The sequence below is a fragment of the Hyla sarda genome, chromosome 12 (assembly GCF_029499605.1).
Source record: "Hyla sarda isolate aHylSar1 chromosome 12, aHylSar1.hap1, whole genome shotgun sequence".
Classification (NCBI taxonomy): Eukaryota; Metazoa; Chordata; class Amphibia; order Anura; family Hylidae; genus Hyla; species Hyla sarda.
In genome coordinates this window covers 83,891,658-83,918,023 of record NC_079200.1, presented here as the reverse complement: position 1 = coordinate 83,918,023, position 26,366 = coordinate 83,891,658, and the positions used below count along the sequence as shown (strand labels likewise).

Sequence of the window (26,366 nt, the reverse complement as noted above, 5' to 3'; positions counted from 1 at the left end):
CCAGTACAGATCCCTGAGGTCCCCCACTGGTAACAAGACCTTGCTCTGAATAGTGAATAGGTGCAGCAATATTGTACAGGGGAGAATGAGCGACGATATGCTGGATCGCTGCTTGCATCGGGCTAAAGTATACAAACTAGAGGTGCACCGAAATGGAAATTTCAGAACCAAAACTAAACCAAAATAAAAAAATAAAAAAAAAATAAAAAATGTCTGTCCGAAACAGATACCGAAATCGAAAATGACTTCACCCCATCTTCTGGTAAAATGCAGCGCTCCGCTCATTAGATTAGATTCCCCCACATTAGATTGCCAGCTCCCCCACATTAGGTCAGCATTTCCCCCACAATATTAGGCAGCTCCCCCCCCACATTTGTAGGCAGCTCCCCCCCCACATTTGTAGGCAGCTCCCCCCCCACATTAGGTCAGCAGTTCCCCCACAATAGTAGGCAACTTTCCCCCACCCCACAGACATACAGCTTCTAGCCATATACAGTGTATGGCTGGAGGCTGTATGTCTGTACTGCTGCCCCCACAGTGATCTGGTCACCGCTCCTCCGGCTCGGGGTCACATGTACTGCTATGGCCTATGGACCATAGCAGTAGGTGCCGGGACCGGAGGAGCGGTGACCAGAACACTGAAGAAGATGACGCGCCGCCGGTCACTTAACAGGCCCCTGCCAGCGCGCGTTCTCCTGCGACGATCCTGCGGTCCTCCTGCGTCTCTATGGTTGTACGCACGGGACGTCCCGTGCCGTGCATACAACCATAGAGGCGGAGAAGCGAAGGACATGCGCTGGCCGGGGAATGGTGAGTGACCGGCGGACATCCTTATGTCCCGAAAAGATTTTTCGGGACACAGGGGATGTCCAGGATAGGAATACTTCTTATGTGCCCGGGCCTCCTCCCGTGTGTGGCTGCAGGCAGGGGCCGACCAGAGCATATAAAAACTAATACTGTATACTAAAAACCAGGGGGCATCCAGCTGTTGTGAAACTACAACTCCCAGCATGCCCGGACAGCCTTTGCCGGTCCAGGCATGCTGGGAGTTGTAGTTTCACAACAGCTGGAGGCCCCCTGGTTTTTAGTATACAGTATTAGTTTTTATATGCTCTGGTCGGCCCCCACCGGCAGCCACATACGGGAGCCTGCCCGGGCACATAAAAAGAAGTATTCCTATCCCGGAGAGCGCGCCCCCCCAGATGTTGAGCCCGGTGCGGCCGCCCCCCACGCTACGCCTCTGGCACTGGCAGTGTTTGTAACTTGTGCTGTGGGCGGGCAGGGGAGGTGGGTCATTATCGGCAAATCTTTTGTTGTTTCGCCATTTCCCCAAAATAGCTATTTTCGGCCGATATGTATCGGCCGCCGATATATCAGTGCATCCCTAATACAAACATCACAACCCCAGGGTAGAGGAAGGGTTACCTTGCTCCTTGATCTGGCGGATCTGCCTGACTGTCTCTTTTAATATTGCACATTTATCAGGTTTTACATTGAAGTTGTCGATGTCGCTGAGATTTGCTGAAATCAGCTCTGCCAGTTCCTCAATATATTTGCTCTCCTGTTCACGTCGCCTCTTCTCACCGCTACAGGTCAAACTAGAAGAGAAGAGACAGTGGTTAACAAATCCTGAACACTTCACATTTGCAGACAGATTTAGAGATGCAACAGTTCCAGAGACAACCGCATCAAGAGAACATGGCAGAAAAATGCCAGGAAGAGCAGCGTACGCTGGAGCAGAAGGTGGAGAACAGAAAACCACTGGAAAAAAAAAAAAAGAAAGATGGAAACCGGCCCTAGAGAGGTCTGGCACATAACAATGACCTGAACATCAGCAGACCCAAAACCCCTGTGCCAGGGGCCCGCTGCGAGCACCCGGGAGGAGAAATTCTCTTAACTAGTAGAACCGGAACGTTCTCCATCTCGGGAGTACATGGACCCCAAAGGAAGAGACAGAAGGTAAGCATGGCCAAAAAAGGAGCAGAATGCACTGAAAAGGGGCTGGAGGTTCCCAAAGCAGCTGGAAGGGTAAGCAAACGGACGGCCGCGAACCGCTCCAAGTGACAAACTTCCGTGTCGAGACAAGAAGTGTGGTACAGAGAGACCGCCCCACAAATGGCGTCACTGAGAAGTCTGGGCAGGACCGCTGCACATGCCAGAGACCTCAACCATCACTAAGGCCCAAAAACCAGGAGGGCCGACCTAGCAAAGTAGGCACGCCACAGCATCCCAGCATAGTGTCCAAGTCATGGAGACTATCCGGTTTTTGATCCCAGAGCACTGAAAAGCAACATCCCGGATGAACACACCCTCCAAAGAGATTGCAGCGAGGGAGGAGGAGAGCAATAGCAGGACCCAAAACGCATAAACTCTTCCAACAGAGGAGAGTGCCAAGGCTGCACTAAATAACCAAGAAACCGGAAAAGAGCCAGGAAAGCAAAGGCTGCGAGAAGCTTTGCTGAATGCTCGTAGAAAAAAAAAAAAAAAAAAATTCTAATAATAAATAAAAACACACACACACACACACACACACACACACGGGCCCCACCATATAGTGGGAAGAGGGGGATGGCTCCATCTTGGCAATAAAAAGCGCTCAGCAAATTAGTCCCCCACAGTGGAGGGAAAAAACAAGGGACGGTCGAGATGAAACTCAAGCATTGACCATGTCAAGCTCCGTAATCCCCATACCCCCTGTGGAAGGGGGGAATGTCAAGTCATCAGGCACTGAAGTAACAGGGAACCAAGTACTGGGTGGACGAAGCCCCCAGGAACCCTGCGAGAACATATCGAGGAATGGAGGATCAAATTTGTGACCCCAGAGGGATCGGAATCCCAGACACTGGTGCAGGGAAAAGACACAAGACATGACTACAAATGCAAGAAGCACAAGCACACAGCAACCAGAAGTGTTGAGAGGAACCCCCATTGGGGTGAAACCCTAGAACAGATGGGTGCCAACGGAGCCATCCCGGTCCAGTCGTTTGCGACAGAGAAGGCACCCGAGCCACCATGCACAGGAAACCCAGGAAGATACCTGGAGGCATGGGGGGGGGGGGGGATGTGCTGAACTGACGGAGTCGCCCCCTCAGGACCCATGCCAGAGCAGAGGAGTTCAACCGCTGCAGACCTGTGGAAACAAGGTCACAGGCCACCGACAGAAGGGAAGGTGGGCCCTACACGTGCAGCGATGCCATAGCATATGTAGGGACACAGACATTGTCACCTCACGATAGTAGTGGGGTACCAAGACAGCAGACATGAAAGAAAACGCAGACCTCCAAAAGTCCGGCAGTATGGAAAACAGGCTCCGCACCAAATGGTGTGACAGGTATAAAAAGGTCCAAGGAACCCACAGTTTACATGGCACTTCACATGGAAAGTGAGTCACCGGACTGCAATCGCGGGAAGAATGGGAAAGGTGCCCTGGTGAATCAGAAATGCCATGCAGACAGTCTGGCTATCAGGAATAGGGACCATGGCCACACCAGGTCCCACATGCAGAACCACATACCAAAAGTGGGTTACCAGTATTCAACCTGAGAGCAGCAGACATGTAGAGAGGGACCTGGTAGAGTAGGAGACCCTGCAAAATAGTATGTGGTGCATTGTATATGGCACATTGAGCAATATTGGGTGATTCACTCGGAACTACACCCTGGCAGAGGGTTAGCTGAACTTCCGTCCACTGCGTGCGAAGTGTATGGTAGATGACTAGACGTAGCAGTAAACCATGCTGACAACTTTCTGGGTGACCGGTGAGAGATTCCTGAACATACAGGATTCCTACATAGAGACCTTCCCACAAGAAGTGGTGTTTTGGAGTGCGGCCGATGGAACGCGCGACCCGGAGGTGTAGGAGACCCAGCAGACGAAAGTCTGGCTGACTGGCATCAGTCCCAGTACCTGCATGAACTCTCATTTAGATTCCTCACGCTAGCAGAGGTCCGGAAAACCTGGCCATGCCCGTGCAGACAACGCTCTGCTAAACCAGTACACCTCCAGATGCTAGCGAAAAGGGGACGACAGCCAGATATGCGAACACTGTGCCCCTCTGTCGCATGTAGGAGGGAGGGGAGGCCTAAGAGCCATGGATAGTATCCCCGCCACCCTGGGAGATCGGGGGAGGCTGAGTAGCCATGGATTGTATCCCCCCGTCAACCCAAATAGGGTCCATAGGACACGTTGGGGCATTTCTTTGAACCCCTCACACAGCAGAGGGGAACCGGAACTCCAGCCGCAGATGCCTCAGCCGTGTGATGAGTGACAAGCGTCCGTCAGGAATTCGGCCGAGGGCACGAAGACCCGGTATGGCACCCATCGATAGGGGAGAACAGTCACTGACTGTATCCCCCGTAACTTCCGAGGGATCGTGAATCCCTGGCAATGACCTGCTAATGGCGGATCGCATATGCTTCCCTGACAGAGGGAGGACCCAGCAGAAAATAGTATGCCGGAGGCGTACCGTATGTGACTCAAGGTAATTTACCACATCAGGCCCCATATGAGGTGATTGAGGCAAGAAAGCGGCTCCCATATACAGTCCCTAGAAAAGAAGCCTAGCAGATATTAAGCTGATACGAACAGATATTACAGGCCTGTAATAGCTATTGTATGTCAAGAGGGACCCCACAAGAAGAAATGGAAATTAATACAATACAGTTAATGCCCACAGGAGGGCGCCAAGCAGACCACCAAATGGTCAGAAAGACTAGAAGCACTATTTTGTGTGTGTGAGAGCGATTGTACTAAACACGGCAGGAAGGAAGCGTAGGAAGCAATGCGCCCTGCGCTGTGAGTGGTTGCATGAACTATTAAGGGAGAGGGGCTAGGACGCCCACTCCATGAGCGGCACGCATGCGGGCAGCCTCCGTAGCGGTGCCGCCTTGGAGCAGCGTGCTATAGAAGCGACTGCTAAGCAGCTGATCACAGCTCAGAGGACGGGAGAGCAGACCGGCTGGAAGAGCTCCTGCCGGTCTGCGCTTAGGGAGGCCAGCGGTACCACTCTGTCTATGGAGCGTCGCCGACCTCCACCAAGGTGGAGGGGCGGAGCTAGAATAAAGGCTGCGGGTAAGCACTTGCCGTTCATAAGGATGGCCCGTACAGCACAGCACCCTTACTAGAAAATAATAAAAAATAAAGACCAGGTCTGGGGAGCTCACAGACCTGTATCTTGCCTCCTACTGACACTAGCTAAAACTGATTACCTCACTTCCAGTGGGCGGGTATATCCTGTCAGGGAGGAGTAGACTTTTTTCCTAGTGTCAAGAGCATATACCCATCAGTATCGCGTCCCCCCAATGAAGAGCGACCGAGAAAGGACATAATCGTTACTGTTCCTCCACCCCAATTTTTCACTTTTTTTCCCCCCAAGTCTTCCCATCTCTAGACAGGGTGTCAAAAGGAACAGACTGGCCACACGTTACCTCATGAGGCCCATCTCCTCTATAAACAAGCAAGATACATACAAAGAGGCTTAGAAGAAAACGTGGATTTGCAGTTCTGCCCCATTCTACTATCGGATTATCTTTTTAGGTTCTCTTTTTATGCTCTCTGATGACACCTGTCTCGGGAACTGTCCAGAACAACTCAACTTCAGCAGCTGATAATTATTGGAAAGATTAAGATTTTTTTTTAATAGAAGTATATTAAATAGAACTTTCTGGAGTCAGTTGATTTAAAAAAAATAAAAAATATATAAGTTTTTTTCTGGAATACCTGGTTTTACTACTAAAGCTTCCATCCCCACCAATGTCCACACACATACTGGTCACTATAAGAACCAGACAGGACATAGGTAGTGTGTCTGCAACAGCAAAGGCCTCCTCCAGGAAGCCAATATGCATCACAACCCCCAGGATTATGGGGGCCCTTACCTGGGGCCAGGAGTGTCACACAGCGAGGGCTTCCTCTTCCTGGAGTCTGAAGACAAGGGATCCAAGGAGTTTTCACCTAATCCACTCATTGTAAACAAACATCAGAAGCTGCAAGATAAAGACAGTAATGAAGTTACTGGGGGGAGGGGCACAAATGAGTCCCCAAAACAAACAAGCATCATTGGAGATAGGAGAAGCTGTCTGAGCTTCCCCCATCCTAAAACAGCAGTAAGATACACGGCTTATGTTGTAGCAGTGGCTGGACTTTGTTTCAGAAGTGAGAACCCAGCATTGCACCCCTCCACCCCTAGTGTTGCAGATTGTTCCCCCCAAAAAACTCTGAAAAGACTACCCACACACAAAAATAATGTGAATCTTTGCCGCCCCAGACAATCCCCACTGCTCACCCTTCTATAGATTTGTGTCTATGATCTGTGTGACAAGCCGTCTGTGCACCTCCTCCCGTCCCCAGCAGATGGCATTGTTGCGCCTCACGCTTTAATCGCTGCTCATCACTCGGATCATCAGTAAACAGCCGGCATTCTGCCATCCCCAAGGTTATTCAAAGAGAATCATCTGACTCCGTCTGCAGCTCCAGACCCTTATTACTAAAAGACGACTGCAGTATAGACATCAATACAACACAGTACTGTACAGATACATACTGTATACAATACCACCCCAGGGGCATTAGCACAGACTCCTGCTAGCAGGCCCCTATACAATATACATCATTACTGCAGGTGCAGCAGTACAGACACCTCCACACAGGCTCCGATACATTAATACCCTAGGGGCAACAATATATGCCCCTTCACAGATTACTCTATGAAGTATAAATAGATACATAAATACCCTGGGGGATGAGTACAGGCCCATTTACAATATACTGGGGCAGAGGCGGCAGCTCAGACCCCTCCTCACAGACTAAAATACCCCAGTAGGCCCCAGTACATAATACAGTATACATCATCTCCCCTGGGGGCAGTACAGGCCACTGCTTAAGGGCCCCTATACAGTAAACTGCATACATTAATAATCACTGAACAACACTAATTTCTTCTTATAAGCTATTCCATTTAGGTGAAAAATATATTTTTATTGAAACGCATCAAACAAATATACTGGTATTTCCAATATTTAGGTACCCCTTTGGGTAAAAAGTTGTACTTAAAAGATCAATCCATCACATAACTATCAAACTACAAAGACAGGGGTGTGGAAATTGAATTAAAAAAAAAAAAACGACTTGTCCACGGGACTAAAAACCAGGGCTGTGAAGTCGGTAGATAAATGTTCCGACTCCGGAGTTATCTGTACTTCCAACTCCGACTCCTCTATTAATATGCGAATGCGTTTTATACATTCCTTGAAGGAAAGAAAGGCAACATACATGTCATTACCACAGGATTACTGGCTGGGAAGTCAACAGTCTACTGTATTGAACAGTTTGTGTGCTGATCTGCTGCTGAAGATAGGACAGTAGGAGGATCCAGGAAGGGGCATTTATTATAAAACATGATTTCCCTAGTAGAATCCCATAGTCATGTTTAAAGTTTAAAGGGGTACTCCGCCCCTAGACATCTTATAAGATGTCAGATCGTCGGGGTCCCGCTGCCCCCTCCCATAGACTTGTATTGAGGGGGCTGGCCATGACATCACGAGGGGTGTAGCCGTGCCGTAACGATGCTCCGGCCCCTGTATCGCCCTGTCATTACGCACAGAGCGAACTCGCTCTGTGCAGTAATGATAGCGCAGTGCCGCAGTGGAAATCCTGGGGGTCCCCAGCAGCGGGACCCCCAGGATTTAAGCTAACAATCGAGTTTACAAGGTTTTATAGCCTTAGCTGAATGTCAGCAGTTTTTCCAATGGTTTACAGCTTCAGTCTTGAACTATTGACCCTCCATTCCCTTCACTTATACAAGTGTCTCTAGTCCTGCAAAAAAAACATTTACTTAATCCCTTATCAGTGAGAGGCTAGGTTACCCATGGGTTCCCTGTAACAGCAGAACACAACACTATGGAAAGTATAAGTATCGCCGCTCCTAATTGTGCGTTGCGTGCCATATAGTAAAGCACATGAAAAGCATGCTTCTTCACGGTCACTTAACGTGTTTGTTTTGAGGTTACGTGAGGCACTGCATGCATTGGTCTTTATTCTTACAGTAGAGAGGTAATTATAACTTTTTGTGAATGGGGACATTTAAACTTGCTTTTTTTTCCCCAATCTAAATTTAGCAGGAGTCTGTGCATTGTTTGCCAACTCCAGGTACCCAAAATTTAGTCAGACTCCTCGACTCCAACTCCACAGCCCTGCTAAAAACGGAGCAAAATCTACTTGTCCGGACCAATTTTCGATTTTACACACGTTTTTCCTCCTCGTCCTTTAATAGCCATAACTAACTACTATAATGATACCTTTTAATTTTTCCATAACAATATATATATATATATATAGACGCGACGACCAATAGCAGATCGGGGGAGGGAGAGTGTTAACGTTCGGTTTCCCTGTTCTGCGCACCCACAATAGGCAGGGCAGAACAGGGAAACAACAGAGGACTGGGGACGAAGTCCACTTACCCATCAATGGCGGCGGAGGCAACGATCGGCGGTGGAGATCGGCGGGTGGTGATGTTGTGCGGCGGGCTCCCTGTATCCTACGGAAGCCGGATAGTTGCTTAGCAACATCTGGAGGGCTACAGTTTGAGACCACTATACAGGGATCTCCAAACTGTGACCCTCCAGATGTTTCAAAACTACAACTCCCAGCATGCCCAGACAGCTGTCTGGGCATGCTGGGATTTGTACTTTTGCAACATCTGGAGGGTCAGTTTGGAGATCACTGTGCACTGGTCTCTAAACTGTAGCTCTCCAGATGTTGCAAAACTGGCATGCTGGGAGTTGTAGTTGCGTACCTCCAGCTGTTGCATAACTACATCTCCCTGCATGCCCTTCGGCGATCAGTACATGCTGGGAGTTGTAGTTTTGCAACAGCTGGAGGCACACTGGTTGAAAAATACTGAGTTAACAGAACCTAACAACCAGTGTGCCTCCAGCTGTTGCAAGAGTACAACTCCCAGCATGCACAGTCAGTACATGCTGGGAGTTGTAGTTTTGAAACAGCTTGAGGTTTGCCCCCCCCCCCCCATGTAAATGTTCAGGGTACATTCACACAGGCAGGTTTACAGTAAGTTTCTTGAAGTTTGAGCTGCAGGAAATGTTTCGCCGCAGCGCTAACTCCTAGCGGGAAACTCACAGTTACTTGCCTAAAAACACTACAATAAACACATAATAAAGAGTAAAACACTACATATACACCCCTTACACTGTCCCCCCCCCCCCCCCCCCAATAAAAATGAAAAACTTATTGTAAGGGCAGGGCTTCCAAAACGGAGCCTCCAGCTGTTACAAAACAACAACTCCCAGCATTTCCGGACAGCCACTGACTGTCAAGGCATGCTGGGAGTTTAGCAACAGCTGGAGGCACCCTGTTTGGGAATCAGTGGCGTAGAATACCCCTATCTCCACCCCTATGCAATCCCTAATTTAGTCTTTAAATGCGCATGGCGCTCTCTCACTTCAGAGCCCAGTCGTATTTCAAGGAAACAGTTTAGGGCCACATATGGGGCATTTCCGTACTCTGGAGAAATTGCACTACAAATTTTGGGGGCTTTTTCTCCTTTTACCCCTTATGAAAAGGAAAAGTTGGGGGCTACACCAGCCTGTTAGATTAAAAATATTAAAAATTTTACACTGACATGCTGGTGTTGCCCCCATACTTTTTATTTTCACAAGCGGTAAAAGGAAAAAAAAAAAACCAAAATTTGTAACGCAACTTCTCCTGAGTACAGAAATACCCCATATGTGGGTGTAAAATGCTCTGTGGGCGCACAACAAGGCTCATGAGTGAGTACACCATGTACATTTGTGGCCTAAATTGGTGATTTGCACAGGAGTGGCTGATTTTACAGCGGTTCTGACATAAAACACAAAAAAATAAATACCCACATGTGACCCCATGTTGGAAACTACACCCCTCACGGAACATAAGGGGTATAGTGAGCCTTAACAACCCACAGGTGTTTGACGAATTTTTGTTAAAGTTGGATGGGAAAATGAAAAAAATAAAAAAAATAAACGTTACCCTAAATTTTTCATTTTCACAAGGGAAAATAGAAAAAAAAAAAACTCAAAATTTGTAGCCCCATTTCTTCTGAGTAAGAACATACCCCATAAGTGGATGTAATGTGCTCTGCGGGTGCACTACAATACTCAGAAGAAAGGGAGCGACATTGGGCTTTTGAAGAGAAAATTTGTCCGGAATTGAATGCCACGTGTGTTTACAAAGCCCCCATAGTGCCAGAACATGTGACACCATTTTGGAAACTACACCCCTCACAGAATGTAATAAGGGGTACAGTGAGCATTTATGCCCCACAGGTGTCTGGCAGACTTTTGGAAGAGTGGTCCGTGAAAATGAAAAATTTAATTAACTGGGTCTACAAGAACATGCCAGTGTAAAAAAATGAAGATTTTGAATTTTCTCCTTTAATTTGCTGCTATTCCTGTGAAACACCTAAAGGGTTAACAAACCTTTTGAATGCCATTTTGAATACTTTGGGGTGCAGTTTTTTATAATGGTGATTTGTAAGGTATTTCTGATAAGAAGGCCCCTAAAATCCACTTTAAAACTGAACTGGTCCCTTAAAAATTTTCGATTTTGAAAATTTTGTGAAAAATTGGAAAATTGCTGCTATACTTTGAAGACCTCTGATGTCTTCCAAAAGTTAAAACATGTCAACTTTATGATGCAAATATAAAAGTAGACATATTGTATATGTGAATAAATATATAATTTGGAATATCCATTTTCCTTATAACCAGAGAGCTTCAAAAGTAAAAAAAAGAAATGCAACATTTTCACCAATAAATGATGCAAGTATTGACAAAATTTTACCCCTAATATTAAGAAGAATATGTCACGAGAAAATCTTGGAATCAGAATGAAAGGTAATTCATCCCAGAGTTATTAATGCTTAAAGTGACAGTGGTCAGATGTGCAAAAAATGGCCGGGTCCTACACTGTAAATTGGCTGGGTCCTTAAGGGGTTAAATAGATTAAAATCTGGTAAAAAACACACACACACACACACACACACACACACACACTAGGGTTAACCATTTGCCAACGAATCTATTTTTAAAATAATCAAAGTCGCAGCCCTATGGTCCACACTAAAAGCCCGGGGACAGCAGTACAGACCCCCTCCTCATTGGACTCTATACATTATACTGTAGACATTAACCCCTTAAGGACTCCGCCCATTTTGGCCTTAAGGACTCAGACAATTTAATTTTTACGTTTTCATTTTTTCCTCCTCGCCTTCTAAAAATCATAACTCTTATATTTTCATCCACAGACTAGTATGAGGGCTTGTTTTTTGCGCGACCAGTTGTCCTTTGTAATGACATCACTCAATATATCATAAAATGTATGGCGCAACCAAAAAACACTATTTTTGTGGAGAAATTAAAAAGAAAAACACAATTTTGCTAATTTTTGAAGGTTTTGTTTTCACGCCGTACAATTTGTTAAAAATGACGTGTGTTCATTATTCTAAGGGTCAATATGATTAAAATGATACCCATTATTACATACTTTTCTATTATTGTTGTGCTTAAAAAAAAATCACAAACTTATTAACCAAATTAGTACGTTTATAATCCCTTTATTTTGATGACCTCTAACTTTTTTATTTTTCCGTATAAGCGGTGGTATGGGGGCTCATTTTTTGCGCCATGATCTGTACTTTTTTTTGATACCACATTTGCATATAAAAAAACTTTTAATACATTTTTTATAATTTTTCTTTTTAATAAAATGTATTAAAAAAGTAGCAATTTTGTAGCTTTTTTTTCGTTCACGCCGTTCACCGTACGGGATCATTAACATTTTATTTTAATAGTTCGGACATTTACGCACGCGGCAATACCAAATATGTCTATAAAAAATTATTTTTTACGCTTTTTAGGGGTAAAATAGGAAAAAACGGACGTTTTACTTTTTATTGGGGGAGGGGATTTTTCACTTTTTTTTTACTTTTACATTTTTTTTTTTTACACTTGAATAGTCCCCATAGGGGACTATTCATAGCAATACCATGATTGCTAATACTGATCTGTTCTATGTATAGGACATAGAACAGATCAGTGTTATCGGCGATCTTCTGCTCTGGTCTGCTCGATCTCAGACCAGAGCAGGAGACGCCGGGAGCCGGACGGAGGAAGGAAGGAGAGGGGACCTCCGTGCGGCGTTCTGAATGATCGGATCCCCGCAGCAGCGCTGCGGGCGATCATTCATTCAATCAAATCGCGCACTGCCGCAGATGCCGGGATCTGTATTGATCCCGGCACCTGAGGGGTTAATGGCGGACGGCCGCGAGATCGCGGGCGTCGGCCATTGCCGGCGGGTCCCTGGCTGCGATCAGCAGCTGGGATCAGCCGCGCATGACACGGGCATCGCTCAGATGCCCGCGGTTATGCACAGGACGTAAATGTACGTCCTGGTGCATTAAGTACCACCGCACCAGGACGTACATTTACGTCCTGCGTCCTTAAGGGGTTAATAACCTGAGTGGAGTAGTACAAATCACTCCTCGTAGGTCCCTATACATTATACAACACCACCCAAGGGGCAGCAGCACAGGCACTACTGGAAGAATCGGGTCCCATATATTTTTTTAGTTCGTTTGAACAGCTAACATACTGTAATATGCCCCCCACCACCCCCACCCCTAGGCCAAGCCTCTACTGGCCCAATGTGTCGATGCCCCCTCAGCAAAGGTACAAACTAGTGCAGGTAAGTAACCCGGAAGACAAAAACAAACAAAGAGAGCAAACAGAACAAGGAGACAACAGAGGAGTGCAAACAAAGTAAAACGGAACCAGGATGTGCTGAGCTTCCAATAGCATCAGCTCCAGACATAGGCCCAGACGCTCCTGGACACTTAAAGCCTAAGGGGCTCAGCTACTTGTGCATTGGAAAAGATATACATACCACACTATACTGTAATTGGCTCTACACCCAGTATACAATAAGCTCTATTCAAATTGCATATATTGCTTATTTTGTGTATAATATACCCCCATAATAGCCACTCAGAATGAGAGACTGAAGGGTATCTAGTACAGTAACCGGTTCCATATTCAGTGAGTGGCCATGCTGGGGTTAATACAGAGCTATACTGTAATAGACTACATCCAAACTGGGTGACTATGAGGGGTATATTATACACCAAGACAGCAAGCATCTATGATGGTGATCTTATACAGTAACAGGCTGTATGTCCCAGGTAAGCATCTGAAAGGGTATCATACAGTAATAGGTTTTGATAAGTCTCCCCCTATAGAGCCTGTGTTGAGGAAGAATGGTGCAGTTGCCTATAGCAACCAGAGTGCTTTTTTTTTTTTTAAAGCCCTGTGAAAATTAAAAGTTGGAATCTGATTGGTTGCTATGGGCATCTGCTTCACTATTCCTCTACAAAAGGTTTTTGATGAATCTCCCCCTTTATCCGGAGCAAAGGGGTATTATACAGTAACCAGCTCTAAACTAGAGCAGGTGGTTATGAGTGTCTCGGCTCTGTTCTGACAGTCTGCACTGACCATGTGCTCCTTCTCTTTAAATCCTCTTATTCTCAGGATCATCTGTGAAGAGCGGCAGCCTACTTAATCCAGTGACCCTAGTGTCTACCCCATGATCTATAGCAGTGGTATCCAACCTGCGGACCTCCAGATGTTGCAAAACTACAACTCCCAGCATGCCCGGACAGCCAACGGCTGTCCGGGCATGCTGGGAGTTGTAGTTTTGCAACATCTCAAGGTCCGCAGGTTGAGGACCACTGATCTATAGGGTGACAAAGAAGTCAGTACCTAGCTCCTAAATATGACAGTCTATGGAATACAAGAGCTTGTGTAATGCTTGCTCTGTCCAAAAAGCTGCACCCAGCAAGCTAGACATATAGAACATGCGGAGGGATTCTTTACATTTACCATTGTCACATAATCCCAGTTCACCTTTTTCAGTATATTGTTCATGTAGAAATGAGGGGGGGGGGGGGGGAAGCATGAAGGGAAAAGCTGTGTTTAGATACTGCTCTGCAGACTGCTGTTCAGGGACGCACGCACATGCGATCCAGATACTGAACACCAGGGCGGCGCAGGACAATAAATCTTAGTAACCAAAGCTGTGAATAGCCTTTAGCCCCACCCATATAAAAATAACTACTCACCTGAGTCGGAGGAGACCCAAAGCTACAAGGAGCTGTAGGACTGTGCGCTGCTCATCCTACCCAGTGTCCTGCAAGAACAACACAGAACATAAATGTAAGCAACGCCAGCTGTGTGACTGGAGAAAAACATTGCATCAATATACACCCCCTATACAGTGATCCCTCAACTTACAATGGCCTCAACATACAATAGTCTTTTCTGGACCATTGTAAGTTGAAACCAGACTCAACATACAATGCTACAGACAGTCCAGATCTGTGAAACGTGTCAATGACAGGAAGATCAGACCAATCAGAGTGGGCAAAAAAAAACCTGTATTACTGAAGTGCATGCACTGACTGATGTCTGGTAGCACCCCCTACAGTACAGGGAGGTTTTACATGTTCTGTATACTTTACCCGTTACCTGCTCCTCTGGACACCAGGTGAGGGTGACTCCATGTTACTTTTTTTTTTTTAGGACATTGCGTGTTCTGTACAGGACCCTGAAGAAGCTCCTGTCCTCTAATTAGACCAGTGTTTCCCAAGCAGGGTGCCCCCAGCTGTTGCAAAACTACAACTCCCAGCATGCCTGGACAGCCTTTGGCTGTCCGGGCATGATAGGAGTTGTAGTTTTGCAACAGCTGGAGGCTCCATGCTTGGGAAACACTGACATTGACAGTGATTACAGCTCCCAGCAGATCTTTCTTACTTTTATATGTAAGGATTTTCTTTATCTGTATCAGTTATCTACTTATTTAATTTCTTTAATTCTCACTTTTTCCTATTTTTTGGATGACATTTTGGTGCCTTTAGAACCAACTAACAGGTTTCCATAGAGTTCTGGTCTCAACATACAATGGTCATCTTGGAACCAATTAATATTGTAACTTTAGGGGCCACTGTACAACATATGAGGTATGTGTATCAGCTGTGACCATATGTATAATACAAATAACTTCACAGGGCACACAAGGGATTCTGATTAACCTAACGCCACTCGCCAACCCCACAGTCTGCTACTAAATTATCATTTTTACTAAATCTGAATACAGAACAGCACCATCTGCACCCGGAACAACATCTGGGAGGCATCACAGTACGGAGAATGGTCCTATGATTCTGAGAAAGCAGGGTGACAACCAATATGACTGCCAAAGCAGATGTTCATAGGAGTCACCCAGCTTTCCTAATAACAGTATCCCCCTTAAAGTCATGTTATTAGGAGTCTAGGCGAAGTGGGGTGTCTTTTTTCCAGATATTTCACAACTAGGCCGTAGGTGGCTAGATTCACTTTTTTTTATGTATTTATTTATTTTTTAGGGCTTCTGTCAGACATATCTGTCAGCATTGTGCCCAAAAACAGGTTACCGACGTATACTTGGCAACAGATGCCATTCACTGACAATCACCAAGTTACCTAATTATTGCATTCGGGACGTATGCACTATTTTAATCTTACATAAAAGCGCAGTCTGCTGCGTTGTATATAGTTTGCTAGTGCATACGTTTCGAACGCAGTCACTAGGATATATATGCCCTCCATTACAGTATACACTGGCAAACCTCTTTCAGACGGAAGCACTAGTGCAGTGTGGACCTAGCCTTTATAAATAGTAGGGATCGACAGATTATCGGTATGGCCGATAATCACGATTTTGGTCATTATCGGTATCGGCAATTACCTTGCAGATAAGCCGATAATGCCCCGCCCCCACCAAACCGCGACCGCCCCCCCCCCCCCCATAGTGCTGGGCGGTATACCGGTATGGATTTTTGCCCATATACCGGTCGGGCCCCTCCCCCATACTCCGAGTCAAAAAAAAAATTAAACTTACCCGTAATGGGGTGGTCCGGGCCATCCATCCTGTAGTGTCCGGCGGCATTCCGGGTGGAGGGTGAACCGGTCCGAGCTGTCCTCCTTTGGGGTCCTCTTCTCCACTCCGGGCAGGCTCCGGCCTAGTACGCTGCATAGACGCCGCTACGCCGTGGCGTCTATGCAGCGTACTAGGCCGGAGCCTGCCCGGAGTGGAGAAGAGGACCCCCGGAGAAGAAGGACAGCCCGGACCGGTTCACCCTCCACCCGGAATGCCGCCAGACACTACAGGAAAGGAGGATGGATGGCCCGGACCACCCTGACAGGTAGGGGGGAGAGAAGCGAGTGGTGGTGGTGGCGGGGGATAAATAGCCGATAACTTATACCGATATTCCGGTATAAGTTATCGGCTATCGGCCCTAACCTCCACCGATTATCGGTATCGGCCCTAAAAAAACGATATTGGTCGATCCCTAGTCAATAGTGAGGTGACACATAGTAGATCAGCTGTACACCAGCTGAGCCAGCACCCCTTATTGTAGTGGGGAGCACAGCAGGAAAATCAGATCAGAAAAGAAACAAAGTTTCATTACCTTAAAGATGACATCAAGAGCAAAAGTCCTAGACAGATTCTGATATCAGAGTATTCCTGCCTCCTCCCCCTGATACACCTACAAGACTAAACAGATCTGCTTTTGGAAAAGCTGGATGAAGACCAACACAGCCACGATTACAGCTCTCACAGAGTGAGGCTCACCACAAAATCTGTCTAGTTCTCCCTTAAATAGAAATATGTCATCTTCAGGAGTCTAGTAAAGCTGGGGTGTCAATCAATGGGGATAACAACTCCTGCACAATCTAGACAGACTCCAGGGGTACACAGAAGGTATGTTCGGGGATCACTGTCTGTACGATCACTAGCTGGATGTGTTCTATGGTCAAACTAGTAAAAATTAAGGAGGCCCAAGATCAGCGCAGCGTCAAGTCACCCCGACTCCACTTACTAGCGGAATGTTTGTGTTCAGAGGGATCTACATTGTGGCAGAAACTGGTTCTCTATCGGACACAGATTTTTTTCTTCATGTTATTAGGTGTCAGGCTCCACCCACCACTGCATAGTATTCCACCTTTTTTGCTCGGTTAGAGGTGGTTTGCATTTTGTTCTTTTGAAACAAAGCTAACAGTGCGGTACAGTTTATCATGTAAATATGTGACCAAATTAGATGCACCCGACTAGCATCATATGGTAGGTACATCAGCTCTACAGGAGGATTAAGGGAGGTAGATTTTTTATTTTTTTTGCTTCTCCTACATACAAAGGCTTTGTACAGATGTCCCGATATAAAGATCTCCTTTAACATTGGAATATTCCAAAATACAAGTCATGTGACTATAGCAAGAACCAAGTCTGCTCAGCCAATGACTGAATTCAGGTGGCCATCTGTAGGGAAGGTAAGAGCCATGGTTAGAGTTCCCATCATCCCAGGCGAGAGCTGCACCTCGTGTTCCTCGCTCTGTCCTCAGGCAGGTAGATGTTGGGTCTTGTCAGAGGACATTGTTCTGCTTACAATCCTGAGCAGCTCACAGGTATGTCATATCATGTTAAAACACGTGTCTCCAGTATGGAGGCAGAGCTCCGGTACTTTCCAGGCGGAATGATGGCCGGTGACAATATCTTGTACTCACACAATGTGTTCTGATCACTACAATCCCTATGACATGATCTGCAAAAATCAGGAGGACTGTAGTACAGCATTCACATGTCTCCAGCATCTTCCCGATAATACAGCCATAATCTGCGGCTTACAAACTCCTTTACTGAGCATAGTAAACATTATATTATACAATTCTTGCTGTGGTTAGATCTACTTCCTACGGTAGTAGGAGTCTTGACACCCATGTTATTTATAATGTTCCAATGAAGAGCGCAGGTCTCACTGCTGTCCCAAAGCCAAAGAAACCGACATTTTTCTCAATATTGGGTATAATATTAACCAACCGTATGGCACGACATCAACATGGTGACTGAACAACAGGTTCTGGGCAAATGCTGGTTCATTCCAGGTGATGGCTTCACTCATTGCACAGCCTGGGTGCAGCAGAGCACGAGACACCACAGTAAGATGATGGTGCAGAAGGTGTTCATATGAACACAAAAGACCCAGTCACCAAGACAAACCCCACAGCAACAGCAAGACTAAGACCACTCCAGATGGCATGGCTAAGTTATCTGAAGGCCCCATGTATGACCAGCACCTCATTATTGAGGACCTCGACAACATGGACAGTCACCAATGCCTCAGGTTCACCGTCTCATCCATAACAAAATCCTTAAGACTCTGCACACTTGACCTGAGCACTAAACACTGGCACCCTATAGAACATTTACAACTACACTCCAGAAATGAGACTTCATGGCAACATCACCGCAGGCTAGAAAGAGCTCTGGTGCTCATACAGACTTTGCAGTGAAGAGGTTAACTCCATTGTAATGACAGGAAGCTGAAAACCTCCATATTTAGGCAGAGTCTGTTGCGTTCCCCCACTGCAGCCAGTCAGGGACTTGCATTCTTGTGGTTCAGTCATAATTACCAGAGGCCGGAGCCAAAGAAGAGGAGCCCCGGCCCCAGCCATCAGGAGATAGGAAGGGCTGTGGGGAATTCACTACAGGAGGGGGCCCCTTTCCCCGAGAACCACACAAGACCAAGCTACAGCGTCAAACAAACAGATCCTATTCTGCAGTTCCTGCAGGGGGCATCCCATCAATAGCACCATTCACAGACAGGTAGCTGTGGTACAGTGAACAACTTTAACACGCCTGAGCTTCCTGGTTCCTGAACAGAAGGACAGAAAACAGTGAAAGCTCAAACAAGTCAGGAGAGTGTACTACTACTTAAGGAGATACTATTGAGGGTCAGTGGAAAGCTGGGTTAACAGCAGCCATCTGATGTTTCCGTTTCCCATAGTGGAGAATAATGGAGATCATGTCCAAAAGAAAAAAGAAAGCATGTCTGCACTCCATGCATGAAGTATAAAATTCAGACTTTATTGCAGCAATGTCCATGTACAAATGCATAGAAATCACCTGGGTGCAGGGAGGGAAGGCAGCTCACAGCTGGGAGCAGGAGCGTATCAGTAGAACGACACCGCGGTTCCACGACAGCGCAGTTTCGTGTCAGTGACGCATCTTCCAGTTCCTGTGGAATTGCTGGTTCTACTAGTGTCTGGTTCACCAGGTTTCTTATCTTTGCTGGATCAAGGCTGCTATACACTGTTTTAGTGCCCATCCCCCCCCCCCCCCTGTACTCTTCATTTGGACGTTGATTGTCCAGATAAGATTTATTCTTCACACAAGAGGTCTCATAGCTTTAGATCGGTTTAGCTGGATTTCTAGCAGGAAAGGCTTTGTAAAGAGGCGGCAGGAATGTTGCATGATGAGTGTAGCGTCTGCAGACATGTGCTGCACACGTGTGCCCGACTACACGGAACGGTGAAGACTTGTGCAGGGTTAGTGCTGATGGATGTCAGCTGTCAGGCGACACAGCCAAACCGAATAAACTTCAGCACAGAGAGGGGAACAGCGCTATTCCAGCGCATGTATGTAATGGATTATAGATGGTAATAATCCAGCAGGGTCAGAAGTTTACACATTTCTACTATTAAAATGAGGAGCAAGAGGCCCCGTCACCCAAAATCCACACCAGACCTCACTGTGCTACTCCGCCATGTCGCTTTATGAAAATGTAGAATTCCACATCAGCATTAACCCTTAAGGCCACGTTCACATGGCAGAATGTACGCACGGAAAACCTCTGTGCAGACATTCTGTACAGTGCAGGGTGCCAGCAGGACCGCACGCAATGCGCCGTCTCAGACGGTTATGCATTCCGTGCGGAATCTGCACAAAGAATGAACACCGCCATTCTTTGTGCGGACACGGAAAAAGGAATTTACATGCTGGAAACGCCTGGCACAGAAATTCCACAGAATCCAGATGAATTCAACGGGACTTCAGCAGCGGAAGTCCGCACGGAATTTCCGCCATGTGAACGCGGACTTCCACTTATCTTCCACCTAGTGTCCTGGATATTTCCATATCACAACTGGTGGAAACACCATGGACTCTTATGAAGCTTTTGCATAATATCAGGTCAAACCACAAGACAAATCCTCGGCAATGCGGCTTGTTATTGGGTTGTGTTATTTGTACCATCTGTAGAAGATCTGTTGAGCCAGATACTCATGGAAAGTGGCACTTCAAATTCTGTGCAGTGCCCTAAATTTCATGCCTGCGTCAACCTGTTGAAATGGCCACTGTTGTGTGGCTTCAAAGCCCTTGTACAACAAATACCTTCACGTACGTAGCAGCCGGTGATTCAGCTGAAGGCACATGTTCTATTTTAGTTGGGTCTGGCAGACCTGGTAATACGCCACAGCAGGGAAGGCTACGCATCCTTCAGATCAGCAGATTCAAGAAATCCTTTTCTTCCGATTATAAGTAACATCCTCTCTCATGCTCCAGTCATAATTCTGCTAGTTGGCTGTGTGGCAGATTGGCTAGCTCTGCTACACTATGGTAGATAGCTGGAGAATGAACCAAACCTCCTTTGTGGAGGAAGAATGGGGCTTCTTTCATATTTAAAAAAGCTTCTGAAAAATAAAAGCAGCAATCTGATTGGTTGCTATGGACAACTGCACCATTCTTCCTTTACTCAGGTTTTAATAAATTCTCCCCATAGTGTTGACAGCAAGCACAATTCTGTAGTCTAACATTGATTGCGATAGCCTTATCACCTAAGACATCTGCCAAGCATGTACAGTGATCCCCCGACCTACGATGGCCCCGACAGAATTATTTCAACATATGATGGCCTCTTAGAGGCCATCGCATGTTGAAGGCAGCATCAACATACGATGCTTTTATATATCGGGCCATCGCATAAACTGCTATCCGGCAGCACAGACTGCTTCAGCTGCTGTCGAATAGCCGTTTAATGTGCCCTGTGTGCTCCGGTGAGTGTTACTTACCTGTCCCCCGACGTTCCGGACCATCCTCTTCATGCTCCGCTGCATGGCAGTCGATCTTTTTCGCCATCACGTTGCTGCGCATGCCGTCCCGTCATCCAATAGGTTAAAATAATTTATTGAATTTTTCAAGAAAATGTTTTCACAAAACCAAATTGGCCAATAGATGACAAACACGGCCAAAAGAACAATACAGAAATAAATAGAACAGAATCATACAAATTCTTTAAAAGTGATCAGTTTAGATACACTTCTTTAAAAAAAAAATTATAATAATAATAATCAGATCCATCGGATATTAATTAAATGAACAGATAACTAATAACTTTACTATACCGAGCGGCGTGCGAAGCGACGTGATGACGGCAATGGAGAGCGACAACCCAGCAGTGACTGTCCGGAGCGGCGGGGACACGCAAGTATAACTTTCTATATTATTCCCCGGATCCCTCAACATATGATGGATTCAAGTAATGATGGTTCATTTGGAACGAATTACCATCGTATGTTGAGGGATCACTGTACAGTGCACTGCATTGAAAAAGTGTTCATGAAATACAACAAATTTTTATATTTTTTTTTCCAAACTCTTAGAGTAATATGGGTCATGTATTTAAGAAAGAGGTTGCCGCCCAGTTTTCCCAGACTCCTTAGTCTGACATTTAATACATGCCACATTTTGCTGCACAAGCGACCCTTGGAATGTAGGGTAATTCCTTCTATTGCTGGTCAGGTGTAATATACCCACTGCCTGGTCTCACCGACTAAACATGAAATAAAAGGCTTTATTTACAGGTCCCTGCCCGCTTACCCCAGTCCCCCAAACACCCAACAATCTCTTTGGGCCTCAGAATCATTCCCTCTATGTAAAGTTGAATGGACATGGTGAAACAAGTGCAAGAGATGACCAGACATATCTGCTCACTAAATGGAGGATTAATTGCTGGTGTGGATTGTTGCCGTACTGATGAAGCAGACAGTCCATGGGAACAGATGCAAGCAGGAGCCAGACATTATTATAGAGGCCCGCTATCCTGCAGATTTAGAGGGACAAACATTCAGGAGAAAAAAAACAAAAAACGAACCAGCCATTAATCATATTCCAGTCTGTGTTCATCGGATGTGGCTGGCGCACAGCCAGGGGGAGATAGATGCTGCGGCTCACAATTCGCAAGGCTCCTCAGTGCTGGGGGAAGAGGAGGCAAAGTGCTAAAGCCATGTCTATACCAGTCCAACATGTCGTCAGGAGGACAAACCAACACAGAAAAGAGCTGCAGCCAATGTCACTCCGACTGCACACTAATCAGAGACTCTACTTAAACATCTCTAGAGACCTGAAAATGTCTGTCCCTATCCAAATGGACTGAATTTGAGAGGATCTGCAGAGAATGGGAGAAGCCCCCAAATCCAGGTGCACAAAACCTTGTGCTATTATCCCTAAGACGACAGGAGGCTGTAATCACTGCCAAAGGGGCTTTAAATAGGCACTGTCACCAACTTTATTTTTTGATATGTTGTAGTACTTATGTACTACAACATATCTGTAATATATTTTCATTCTTTATCTTTTCATTTTCAGGGTGAATCTTCCGTTTGAAAACCGCCCACTAGGGGTCTCCCTCCTAGTGGCCGGTTGCAGCACGGCGTGACGTCACGCCTGAATTCGGACCGATTGCGGCCGGACAATCGGTCCTAATTCATTAACACTGCGCTCCCTCCCTGCCTGTCAGACAGGTGGGAGCGAGCGCATTGGCTCCCCAGCCATTTGGTGGGAGGCCACTCCTCCCACACATGTCGCCGCCGCTGCCCCTGCACGCCCACTGCCGGACTCTGCAGTATTATTAAGTATACATATATTTTTTTTATTATTATTATTATTATTATTATTATTATTTAGGGGAGTTGGTGGTTATAACGGGAGTTGGAGGAGAGCGGGGTTTTGGGTCTCAGAACAGGGGGGGGGGGGGGGGCTTTGTGACGGAGGGAACAGGGTAGCGCCGCATGGAACTAACTTATAGTTCATCTACACAGGGTGCCTCCAGCTGTTTCACTGCTGCAACTCCCAGCATGCCCCGAGAGCCAATAGATGTCAGGGCAAGCTGGGAGTTGTAGTGGTGAAACATCTGGAGGCACCCTGTGTAGATGAACTAAGGGCGGAAGTGTTGGCCCCAGCAGGCATCAGTGACGTAGTGCCTGCTGGGGAAGTCTGCCTGGTAGTGAGCACACTACCAGGCAGACAAAAAGTTATTTTTAATATAGTAAAAAATTAAAATAAATGAAAAGCAGGGAGGGGGTTAGGGATAGATGTCAATAGGCAGGGACAGAAAAAAAAAATATATAGGATGGTGGGAGCTACTCTTTATCCAAGTACTGAGTAAAGGGTCTTATACTTACGTCACTGCAATAGGTTATTTCTTTTTGATGAGTCTGCAAATATTTTTAACATTATACTCTCACGTTGTCATTATGGGATATTAAGTGCAGAATTAAGGGGGGGCTTTTAATTTAATTTTACCACAAGGCCGCAAAATAAAAATGTAAAAAATTTAATAGTCTGAAAACTTTCTGAATGCACTGTACATGTGAGCCTACATATTGTGGATGGGATAACATTACAATCATAATTCATTAGATTGCATGGTGTATATGTGAGACCCCACAGAGTCATTACTTGCTCTGCCCCAATAGGGATAGGATGACACGACAATTGCAGGAGATGAGGTTACATGGCATACACACAAGCCCCTATATTACGGGTAGGATGACAACAGTTACAGACTTCCAATGATGTTCCTATGAAGTTACATTGTAGACAGACATTCACGTAAGATCAGACCAAACAGCTCGACACAAACAGGATAAAATTCAGAATTAGAATAGGGTCTCTAGGAAAAAAACAAAAACTTTTTGCTGCTTTATGCAAGACGTATCAGGATCTTGGGTGTCATCTTATTGCTGTGGCTGAACGCATCATGAAGACAACAAGAAGGGACGTGCAGGATGGTGAGTGCATGGCTCCATACACAGAGCGTAGGCTGCAGGAAAAGAGAAGCTGCTCCACCAGCTACAGGCGGCTCCCAACAAAATGCTACAGGGTCAAAAGTTTACTGTGGTTTCCATTTCACCTCTCAGCAGCCAATCAGAGACAGCGCAGGAGCTGCAGCAAGTTCTCCCGCTGCCAAGGAGGCCTTAACCCACGCTGCGCCGGCTCCTGCAGGCCTGGAAATCCACCGCCTGCTGCACAAGACCTGATGGTGGAGTCTGCAATCTGCTGCTTGCCAGGACAGAGGAGAGCACTTTCCACTCCTAGCTTATTGAGGCTATATACATACACAAAACCTGTAGAGAGTGTGTAGGGTGTAAGTGTGTAGGGTGTAAGTGTGTAGTGTGTGTGTAGGGTGTAAGTGTGTGTGTGTGTAGGGTGTAAGTGTGTGTGTGTGTGTGTGTGTGTGTGTGTGTATGTGTGTATGTGTGTGTATGTGTGTGTATGTGTGTGTGTGTGTATGTGTGTGTGTGTGTGTGTATGTATGTGTGTGTGTGTGTATATGTGTGTGTGTATGTGTGTGTGTATGTGTGTATGTGTGTATATGTGTGTGTGTGTGTGTATGTGTGTATGTGTGTATGTGTGTATGTGTGTGTGTGTGTGTGTATGTGTGTATGTGTGTATGTGTGTATGTGTGTATGTGTGTATGTGTGTGTGTGTATGTGTGTGTGTGTGTGTGTATGTGTGTATGTGTGTGTGTGTATGTGTGTGTATGTGTGTGTGTGTATGTGTGTGTATGTGTATGTGAGAGAATCACTGTAGTGGAAGGAAGATGAAGATCAGCTGATAGGATCCACCATTCAAACCAAAAGAGGAAAATGTGCTGAGGTCACCTAAAGTCTCAGACAGGACAAAGGAATGTCCTGTGAGGTCTCATCATGACTGATCCTTAAAATCACAGTGTCACCAGACAGGACACCACAAGATTTACTGCACCCAGTGAGCCATCCCACACCCAGAACATAACTACAAGACAGTTTGATATACACAACAGGGGACCAAGAGTGAACATCACCTTCAAGTGCAACATATGCCAATATTCACCATACACTGCAGTTCCTGTATAGAGCTGTGTCTCCATGGTAACAGACAACAAACCCTGTGAGGTCAGATTCTACAGCCATCCATGGCACTCTAGCTGCTCACTACTTGGTAATGGTGGGTTCACACTACGTTTTGACGATATGGTATCTCATTCATTTCAATGAGCAGGCCAGAGTCAGATAGCGACTCCGGTCAGCTTATTTTGTCCCGTATCCGGTTTTGTGACCGGACCTAAAACTGCAGCATACCACAGTTTTAGGTACGGTCACCAAACAGATACGGGGCAAAAATAAGCTGAGATACGGGAGAACCCGGTTTTCACTCCCCAGCCAGATCCAGTGGAATTAAAAGAAATCAGACGTCTGATGGAAGGGACTGCAGGATCAGACTACAGTTTGTAGTCTGTTACTACAGAGACATAGTATTGCATAGGAGCTATAGAAGCTGTAGATTAATAAAGACTTTTTGCAAAGGCAATTTGGGGGAGATTTATCAGATGTTTTATACATCATTTGTAAAGTAATTATTGTTGTGGGTCTTTTGGGGGACACCAAAAAAAAATGACTTTACAACACCATTTCTCACTTTGTAAAGCAGGGGTCCTCAAACGTTTTAAACAGGGGGCCAGTTCACGGTCCCTCAGAGCGTTGGAGGGCCGGACTATAGTTTAAAAAAAAAAAAAAAAACTATATATCTCAAAAAAAATTCCTATGCACACTGCATATATCTTATTTTGAAGTGATGAAACAAAGCGGGAACAAATACAATATTTAAAATGAAAAACAAGTAAAAGTTAAATCAACAAACTTACCATTATATTTCAGCCCCCCTCCCCCTGTGCCATTTCAGCGCCCCCTCCCCCGTGCCATTATATTTCAGCCCTCCCTCTATGCCATTTCAGCCCCCCTCCCACATCATTTACTCATTCACCAAACCCCCCTCCCCCTCTGATCCCGTGCTATTACCTGATCTCCATTCCACGTGCGCTCCGGCAGTTGTTTATGTTGCTGGACCGCATCCTCAGTCCTGACATAGGTGCGCGCGATGAGTGACATCATCGCACGCGCCTACGCCGGGACGCAGACATCCTGCGCGGCTCGCTATAGGCTGCAGTCTATAGGAGTTTAGTGATGGGGGCCCTGTTATATGTAAATAAGTAGTACCTCCCAGTGGGCAGGATAAAGGTCCTCGGCGGGCCGCATGTGGCCCGCAGGCCGTAGTCTGAGGACCCCTGTTGTAAAGCAAGGTTCTAGAGCAGCACTGAAAGGGGGGGTCCTAGGTTTGCAACCACT

General features: G+C 46.1%; 1 protein-coding gene across 3 annotated transcripts in view; it reads right to left on the bottom strand.

Annotated features, from left to right (window-relative positions):
• The window catches only part of NCOA3 (nuclear receptor coactivator 3), a 64,415-nt gene that overhangs the window by 22,390 nt on the left and 15,659 nt on the right, over window positions 1–26,366 (bottom strand). For 2 of the 3 annotated variants that reach the window (XM_056547631.1, XM_056547629.1), the window contains exons 2-4: window positions 14,168–14,235; window positions 5,877–5,984; window positions 1,426–1,598 (exon numbers count right to left, since the gene is read on the bottom strand). In XM_056547631.1, the coding sequence (XP_056403606.1) occupies window positions 1,426–1,598; window positions 5,877–5,965 (262 nt within the window). In that variant the 5' untranslated portion in view covers window positions 5,966–5,984; window positions 14,168–14,235. Of the gene's footprint in view, window positions 1–1,425; window positions 1,599–5,876; window positions 5,985–14,167; window positions 14,236–25,045; window positions 25,065–26,366 lie in introns of those variants that run through there. The other variant, XM_056547630.1, reaches the window with a different exon arrangement.